Raw genomic sequence first — 9,936 nt, forward strand, 5'->3', positions numbered from 1 at the left:
AAAACTATCATTATAAGAATATATCTTTCTGATCGAAGACCTTGCGAATCACCTTTATTGTCCTATGAAGAGGTGGGAAAATTGATATATGATAGCTGAAACAGCATTGTTGTTGTTGAACATAAAGAACCGCAAAAAATACGAGCATCTAAAAAGAAGCGTACTTATAGTAAATTTATAACAGCACTCAAAACAAGTGATAAGCTAAGGCAGCATTTCATTGTTGCTGATACCAAAACTATTATGATTAAGGAAGAACAAAACCCTTACACGGAAGTACATGTCCCTTACGCTATTGGATTCTTATTAGTAAGACCCGGTAATGATATATGTTATAATATGATTGAGACATATTTCAGTGAAAGTTACATAACTCATAAGGATATCCATGAAAGGAGTAAAAAGATGTTGTCTTACTTTATAGAACGTTTAGTAGTTGTTGTTAGACAAAACAAATCGGTTAAATCAGTCTATTTCCACAACTTCTATAAATTCGATGGTATAATGATATTAAAACATTTGGTTGTAAATGCTAAGAAATACACAATAAAACCACTTATGAGGAACAATAGGCTATACGAGGTTGCCGTATTTAATGATAATAAACTTATATTTAATCTAAGGGATTCCTTAACTCTGCTCCCGGGTTCACTTAAAGATTTAGCTCAAAATCTCTGTCCTCACTTAGGAATTAAGGGTTCAATCAACCATGACGATATAAAACTAGATAATCTAAGTTCACTCAAATATCAATTGATAAAATATCTTAAACAGGATATCATTTTATTGGGTGGGATAATCCTTAAGGCTCAAGATATATTGTGGAATACTTACCAAATAGATATTCTGAATAATTTAACATTATCATCACTAGCACTAGCAATCTTTCGTACTAATTATTACGATCCTAACATATGGCCTATCTATATACCTAATATTAACGAAGATACATTCATTCGTCGTGGATACTATGGTGGTCGTGCTGATGTTTATATGCCAAAAGGAAATAATATTTTATATTACGACGTTAACTCTTTATACCCTTTTATAATGAAGTCATTTTCAATGCCTACTGGAAATCCCAACCTGAAAAGCTAATTGGGCTGAAGAAAATTTAGACAACTTGTTTGGGTTTATAGAGGCACATGTTGTATGCCCTAATATTACACGACCTTTTCTTCCCTATAGGGATAAAGAAACTACTACTCTTCTATTCCCCTCAGGAGAGATCGTTGGTGTATTTTATAGCGAAGAATTAAAGTATGTGCGCACCATAGGATACAAGATAACACCACTCAGTTTGAACAAAATAATAGTTCACCATTCGATCAATTTGTTATCGACATATTCGAAAGAAGACAGGATGCAAAGAAAAATGGTAATGATGCAATATCCTATATTTACAAAATATTATTGAATTCGCTATACGGAAGATTTGGGATTAACCCTAAAAGCATAAATACAGTAATCTGCAATAAAAACGTTATGACAATTTAGTCAAAAATATAAGTTTTATCATGGCTGAGAAATTAGACGAAGATACCTATATACTTTCTTACTATTATACTTCTGATCATATTAACCGGAAACCTCCTAGGAATTCAGCGGTTCAGTTGTCTCAAGCTATTACTGCTTCTGCTCGGATTTATATGTATCAATTTATCTAAAGAAATGTTTCTTACTACACTGATACTGACTCTATTGTTCTCGATAATCCTCTTCCTAATGAAATGGTATCTCCTACATAATTAGGTAAATTTAAGTTAGAATATGAAGTATCGGAAAGTATATATTCTTAGCTCCTAAGACATATAAAATAGAAAATACAAATAATAAAAATGTATTAAGGCACAAGGGTGCTGCCAAAGCCATAATAGATGATGATTGGTATATAAACCAGTATAATAAAATAAATAAAATTATGAATGTAAATGTCTCACATAAGTTTAGAATTCAATGGGATTAACTTCGCGTCATACAAAAAGATATAGATTATGAGCTAGGTATAAAAATAAATGTAAAGAGAAACCTGTATTTAATAATAATAAATGGGTAGGGATTAGGGAGTAAACCTATTAAGGTTAAAGACTTAGGTTATAAAAAGGAGTATTTACTTAATCTTCAAATTAGGGGTGTGCATGGATCAAAAACCAAACCAAATTGAACCATATATATGGTTTGGTTTGGATCTTAAAACCGTTTTTATAAAACCGGTTTATTTTTTTAAAATCGGTTTACATGTGGATCGGTTCAGTTTTAAACCGGTTTCTCACAAAAAACCAACTTTTAAAAAAACTAGTTTTAAACCGGTTTCTCTCAAAACCAATTCAATATTTAAAATTAATTTTATTTACTTTAAATTAATATCAACTTATTTAACTAATTTGTCACTTAAATTATTTTATTTATTTTGAACGAATACCAACTTTTTAAAATCAATTCAATACTTAAAATCAATTTTATTTTAATTAAGTTAATATAACTTAAGCTAGTTTAAGTGGCAGTGGATAACATAAATTATTTGGAGATATTTTTTTTATATAGCAGTATAATTTATATTGCTAATAGAATTTATATTATATAGGTGAAGAGAGTTAGAATTGGTTTATAATATCCACTGCCAATATCCACTGTCAGTTTTTTTTATATAGCAGTGTAATTTATATTGCTAATAGAGTCTTCTCTCCCTTGCTCCATAGAGTCTTCTCTCCCTTGCTCCATAGAGTCTTCGATCCTTATGATTAATTTATGATTAATTGTTTAAAATTAAATTATGAGACGTGAATAGTTTGTATAATGTAAGGTTTCCATTTTCAACTTAGTATTATATAGGTGAGGAGAGTTAGAATTGGTCTTCAGTGAGAAATTTCATTTTCACTTAGAATCTTATTTGGATTGGCAATAACTAAATTTTTTATTGAGTCTCATAATCATATATTATATTAGAAATAACATACTTAATAAATAATTGTTTAAAATTTATTTTTTAATTCAGGATTTATTAATTTGTTATCAGAGAAATTTAACTTTTATTATCATCAGTATGTGGTTAGCCATGAAAAAAAACAAACATATAAATTTAATACATAATAAAATTTGGGTATCCAATAACTAAACCACATTATCATTGTGGATACCGGTTTATATTTGGATAACAAAATGGATACCCGATTTTATATTTTAACATTTGGATTGGGTTTTAAAAAGTGGATCAATTTGGATACTAATTTGGTTATAAATAACCGGTTTTTTTGCACACCCCTACTTCAAATACATCAACAAAAGCAATTAATAGATAAACTTAATCTTAAGATTCATACTTTACAATCTAATATTGATGATAATATCAGTAAAGATGAATGTGTCAATATAAGTAAAGATAATAGTATAGATATCCCTAAAGATGTATATGTCAATATCCTTAAAGGTGAATGTGTAAATATCCATTACGAATATTAGATAATTAAACAACTCATAATTGAATAATAAATTCCTAATATTAACTGTAATAAGTTTGACTTAGTTTTTAACACCATCCCTTAATTCAGCATAGACCTAGTTGCTTTGTGAAAAACTGATGATTGACTTCTCCGAAAGACTATAAATATATCAACTTCTTGTTCATTTGTACCACATAATTTTAGAACAATTTTTTCTAAAATAATACATTTTCTTCACCTTGCTGCATTAGGAATCCTAAATCAACTCATTTTATCCCATTAAAAATCTTGAATGGTACAATGTATCTTTGTATAGCCGCTAAATAGTCTCTCACAGGTAAAAGGTATGAATGACTTTTGTAATAATATTATATTTTTTATTTGTTATATACATGCTGTTAAATCTCTTATGGTTTGTCATGTTTTAACTATTTTAAAAAAAAAAAACTTGCAAATATTTGATCTAGATGAAGGTTAGTCTCATATGATTTAGAGGAAGGTTAGTCTCAATAAAAATAGTTATAAATTTAAGTTATAAATTTGAGTGGTTGTGTAGATAAAATATTAGAAAAAAAGGTATCTACACATGTACTATTTTACCTTTTGATTGTTAGCCAATCAGAATGATAATATTGTTTTGTTCAATGAGAATGATGATATTCAATTATGTGTTCAAGAACTAAACCTTTTTATGAAATTTTAAAAAATTTATTAAAAAAATAGATAGTATTTTACACTTATAATTTATTTTAGGTTTACTTTACGTGCAATGTACATATCTAACCATTAACATCCCTTAAATCTAAAAGTATATGTATATTTATTGAAATTTGGTATAAATATTTTAATATTTTACCTCCATTATATTAAAAATTGTGTCTAAATTCATTAAAATTTATTATAAATATCAAATATTTTATTTATTAACTTTAATAATAATAGTTAAAAGAGAGTTTGACCGTGAATTAGATAGAAAATGAACATATTAAATATTAATGATAAGCAGATAAATATATATTCTTTTTGTTTTTTAGGCACAGAGATTGAATTAGATTGAACAAATAAAAATATTTGTTTTCATTTCTTTCAAACTACCCTATTTTCTAATTTAATTTCTAAACTATTCTAATTTGCGACATAATTTTGACTTTTTTTTCTATTATTATTTATATATTATAATTATTTAATTAATTAGAAAATTATAATTAAATAAAAATAATAATTTTAAATTAAATAATATTGAATGAACTTTTTAAATTTTAATTAATTAAATAATTTAATTATATATCTTAATTTTATTTTAATAATTGAAAATAAAATATATTACAAAATAATTTTGTAAATCTTAAATATTTAGAAAGTATGATTAATTTTTTTTAAAATGTTATATGTAAATATGATTTAAATATTACTAAAAGAAAATGGAGAGAAATATGATTATATTTTTTTAAAACAAAAATTAAGATGGTTGTAGTTTGCAAGTCTATGGAATTATATGTGTTGGTGGTGAGTTTTATGTTTTAATTGTGGATAGTAGAAATCTTTTTGTGTGAATGTATTTGATGTTAGAAGTTGAGAAAATAAGAGATTTGAAGAGGATTTAGGGTTTTAAAAGTTGAAGTTTTGAGGTGGAATTGTTGGAATCCATTAAATATAAAGTATTCTTTAGGTATTTGGAAGTAGTTGGGTTGAATAAAGAGTTGGTTGTTTTAGAAATTATGGATAAATATATGAGTGTTGTGGTGGTCATTGCATGTATGTTGAATGAGGGGATGTTATTGTATGAAGGTTGTTGTGAAAATTGGGAATTAAAACATGATTGTTGTTGTTGGATAGTTTGCATGGTGTGAGTTCTTCGTGGTTTAATTTAAGTGTAGATTTGCATGTAGACACATTTTTAATATGAAAAGTAGAAGTTGTAGTATTATTATTGAAGTTTGAAAAAACATCATAAGCATGAGAATACCAAAGCAAGCATTAAAATGCCAAAGCTTTTGGTCGTTAGGAAGCAGAGTTTTAAAGACCATTTGCTGGTGTTGGGTCCGGTGACTTGTCAGTGGATGCAATTGTTGTTTGAGTGTGTTTTTGTTTCTACCATATGATTCTTGTTTGTTGGATTTGTATTATAAGAAAAGGAACAAAACAAGTACAGTGCGGAGGAAAGGATAGGTGGAGTGTTGTTTTGGTTCCACGTAGAATTGCAGGGTTGCTTATGTGGCTTTATATAGTATTATGTTGCAATCTGTTAAAATTATGAGATAAATAAGTGTAAAAATATTGATAGAAACTAACACAACACTTACTCCCTTATTACTCTTCGTTTCTTTTTAAGTATTCTTAACTATCTTGAGAAAGTTAGTTACACAGTTAGGTAGTTAGATTTTCTTAAGAGGATAGATAGTTGGTTTACTTGTACACTAAGTAAATCTCACCTTCCTTATTATTTCTTCCTCTATTATCTGTCTCTATCTTCTTCTTCTTCTTCTCTATTGTTTCATTCCATGTAGGCCTGAGTTTCATAATATGGTATCATCGCAAAAGATCCATACATATCTCCTTCATCGTTAATTCGTTTCCGCTCAGACCTTCTTCTTCCTTTCGATCCTTCTCCCTTTCTCCACCATGCTACCACGCTTGGCTCCTATTGCTCAGGTTGATTCTGTTTTCTATGTTCATCCAAGTGAAGGTCCAAATTCAGTGATCATCACACCTCCTCTCAATGGTTCCAACTATATTTCTTGGTCAAGATCAATGAAATGTGTTCTTGGTGCTAAAAACAAGTCTGCATTTATCGATGGCTCCATCACTACGCCTGGCATGGATGATCTTGATCGCAGTGCATGGGAATGTTGTAATTGCTTAGTTCACTCGTGGATCTTGAATTCAGTTACGCCTCCGATTGCTCAAACAATCGTGTTCTTGGAAAATGCTCTTGATGTTTGGAACAATCTCCAAAAACGATTTGCCAAAACTGATCGAATTCGTGTGTCTAACCTTCTCTTTGAGATCAATAATCTCTAACAAGGTTCGAAATCCGTTCTTGATTACTTCACAGAGATGCGTGGTTTATGGGAAGAATTGAACTCTCATAGGCCACTCTCAGCATGCACATGTATCCATCAATGTCGATGTCAAGCTATGCGATCTGCACGAGAATTCCGCATCGAAGATTGAGTCATTCAGTTTCTTACAGGTTTGAATGAAAATTTCTCTGTCGTAAAAACTCAAGTTCTTTTGATGGATCCTCTACCATCTAAAAACAAGATCTATTTTATGGTTATTCAAGAAGAAAGCCGCAATATCTCTCTTCTTCCTAAACCTGATTCTTCTTTGGCTCTTTAAGAAGTTAATACTTTAATCAATGCCTATGATTCAAGAAAATATTCGGATCGTGGTAAGGCTTCCAGCCACAATAGTGGATTTCAAAACTCTAAAAGAGATAGCAGATTATGCACACAGTGCAATAGGACAGGTCATACAATAGAGGTATGTTATAGGAAACATGGATTTCCTCCCAACTTTGCTAAGAAACAAGTTGTTGCTAATTCCACTATTACTTCTAATGGAGATAACACAGCTATAGCTCACACTGGTGAAGAAGGAGCATCCAACAACCAAAATGCCAATATTACTCAGGAGCAATACTCTCAGTTGATTAGCTTGTTGCAGCAAACAAACTTAATACCTCAGACCCCTAGCCCCAATATGACCTCTACTTCCAACCATATTTCTACCTCTCTCAATCATATTAGTCATACACCACATGAGTACTCAAGTAATTCCCAATCTCCTATAGCTTCTTATTCTACTAAAAATAAGTCAAAATATTGGATCATTGATTCTAGTGCCAATGACCATGTTTGTTCTTCCATACATTGGTTTAGTTCTTAGTCATAATATTCAGCCAATTAATGTGGTTTTACCAAATGGTTCTATTGTTGTAGCCAACTTTTATACCCCAAAATTTGCCCGCATCTTTTTTCAAAGAGAAGGCAACCGACTTCTGTCTAAAAATTGGGAGTTTTATATAATCTTGGATTTTATTTCATAAATGTCCTGATTTTATGAATACTCAGTTTTTTAGAATATTTTTTATACGGTATTTTGGTTCGCTGTTGAATTTATTCTTACACAAATGCCAAATACTGTTTATCACTTCACACGCTGTTTATTTGAGATTTATTTTCAGATAAATAATACTGACGCGTTGGTACATAATCAAATTTTGCAGGCGCAGAGTACAGGGATTCAGACTGTACTGGTAACAATTAAATTATTATTGGTTTTGTTTCCCACTAATTTTTGTACTATATTATCTTTTCAAAATCTATTTCTATCTTTTTAAAATCTCTTTCTTTCTTTTCAAACCTCTTTCTTTCAAATCAAATCCTAACTTTATTCTATACATCTTTCTTTTCAAATCCTACCATATTTTTTCAAATCCTACTATCCTTCAAACTTTCCTTTTACGGTACCACTTCATTCCCCAACGTCTCCATCCCTCTTTTCACTCTATAAGTACCCCTCATTTTTTCCATAAATTCTCACATCAAATTTCACTCATCTCCCAAATTTCTATCATACTAGCTCCTAATTATTTTCTCTTCTTCCCCGGCAAAAATGACAAAGTGGGTGGATACGTTTTTTCTTGTGGTCATCACTGTTTTTGTGGTGATCATGTCCTTTTTCTGTCTGCATAGTCCTGAAAAATGCGGACCTGGGATGCTTGCACTCCCGTACATCTATATATATATTGTTGTTTATAGCATGGGTTTTTAATCGTCATACTTAAAGTTTGTCGTATCTTTCGCTTTCAAATAATGTACCGTTCATTATATTTATCGTACTGTTCGTTATACCTTTTTATGTAATATTTGTACTGTCAGTATTAAATATTGTACTATCTGTAGTACCGTCTTTTAATTAGTAAGATAATATTATGTGTGTTTATTGCTAGTTAAATTTTTTATTTCTGTGCATTAAATCCTTTTTAATATTATTATCAGTAATTTCTTTCGCGTACAATATATTTTATTTATTTATTATGTTTTTGTTTCTCTAACAAATCATGTAAATTATTTTTCACCATTAACACAACAAAAACAAAAAGAAAAAAAATTAACTTTAACTGTTAAGTTTTCACTTTAACTGTTATGTTAATACCCGGACAGCTAGTTACTAGTTAAACCCGCTATCAGCGCAATTCTCCGTGTTTGTACCATCAGTCAAATCAATCATTCACATTTCAAATTTCCAAGATTTTTGTTCTAGAAGTCTTCTGATAATCACATGATCAGCAGAGACTCAACACTGCACAAAAATCAGGTACGCCTAACTGTCTCCTACACAAACGGTCCCTAACTAGGGTTTTTGCATTTTTTCAGGAGAACGAGTTTTTGAGACCTCAAATGGATTTCATGGATCTCCATATGTCTCAAAGTACCACCAGACAAATTTTCAAACTTCGATTCGCTCGAACGCACAACCAACAACTCAAACAGTCAATAGACGACCAGTTTGACCGAAAAGTCAACAGACAGTAAAAAATGCAATTTTTTGTCAACATCCACATTTTGTCAAAAGATTCATCATTTGATCAATGGTTGATCATAATTCATCAAGAAAAGTTCAGAAATTGACAAAACTCTAAGTTTCAAAATTAGGGTTTTCTCCTAAAAAGTCAATTGAACTTTGACCGGCCATAACTCTCTCCTCGTTCATCCGAAAAATTCCAACCAAAGCTCATTTTGAAGGAAATTCAATTATAATTCAAATTAATTTGGTCCCATGGTCATTGGATTTACCATTTGGGAAATATGAGCCAAGACATTACAGGTCATTTTCAAAGTCAACAAAAAGCAGTTTTTTGTCAAAGCCCATAACATCAAGATAACTTCTCCAAATGCAAAAAAGATCCTAAAGTAGCTTGTAGAGGACATCTTGAGGTTTCTAAAAAGTACAAGAACTCCTTCATATGATCAAAATTGAGGGAGTTATGCCTTGTCGAAGTTGGTCATTTTTTGGGAAAATGCATGAAACCAACATTGATCAAATTTGTTTTTTTTCCAAAAGGGCCCAAGCATTTGTGATCCCAACATGTTCCTAAGGATGTTTAAGGCCATCCACAACCAATCTTAGGCCTATGACATTTTTATTTATTTTTTGATTTAATTTTACTTCATTTAAAGTTAAATTAAAAAAGAAATTTTCCAAGATAATTATCCAATGCTTTGTTTATAGTATGAGTTGCCAAGGTTGATTCAAATGATGGAGCAGAGAGGTACAGAAGACCTATGGCAAGAGGGGTGAAGAAAATTGAAGCCATGGCCAAGATTTTTAAAGCTTTTATTCATAAAAAATTCAAAGTTTCAAAACACTCAAGCATAGGCTTGGTTGCTTAATTTCTCAGCACTCAAATCCTTGCCAATGAAGACATGAGCTTGCCAACATCAAAGACACGAATTCAGAGCCAAAGCCATAGTTCTTCACACTTCAA

General features: G+C 30.3%; 1 protein-coding gene across 1 annotated transcript; it reads left to right on the forward strand.

Annotated features, from left to right (window-relative positions):
- The first annotated feature begins 243 nt into the window (after nucleotides 1–243).
- On the forward strand, nucleotides 244–1,098 carry LOC131594321 (DNA polymerase-like). Its single transcript, XM_058866420.1, has one exon. It carries the CDS (start codon nucleotides 244–246, stop codon nucleotides 1,096–1,098), a length of 855 nt encoding a protein of 284 aa, XP_058722403.1.
- The last annotated feature ends 8,838 nt before the right edge of the window (nucleotides 1,099–9,936 follow it).

This window comes from Vicia villosa, linkage group LG1 (genome assembly GCF_029867415.1).
Source record: "Vicia villosa cultivar HV-30 ecotype Madison, WI linkage group LG1, Vvil1.0, whole genome shotgun sequence".
Lineage (NCBI taxonomy): Eukaryota > Viridiplantae > Streptophyta > Magnoliopsida > Fabales > Fabaceae > Vicia > Vicia villosa.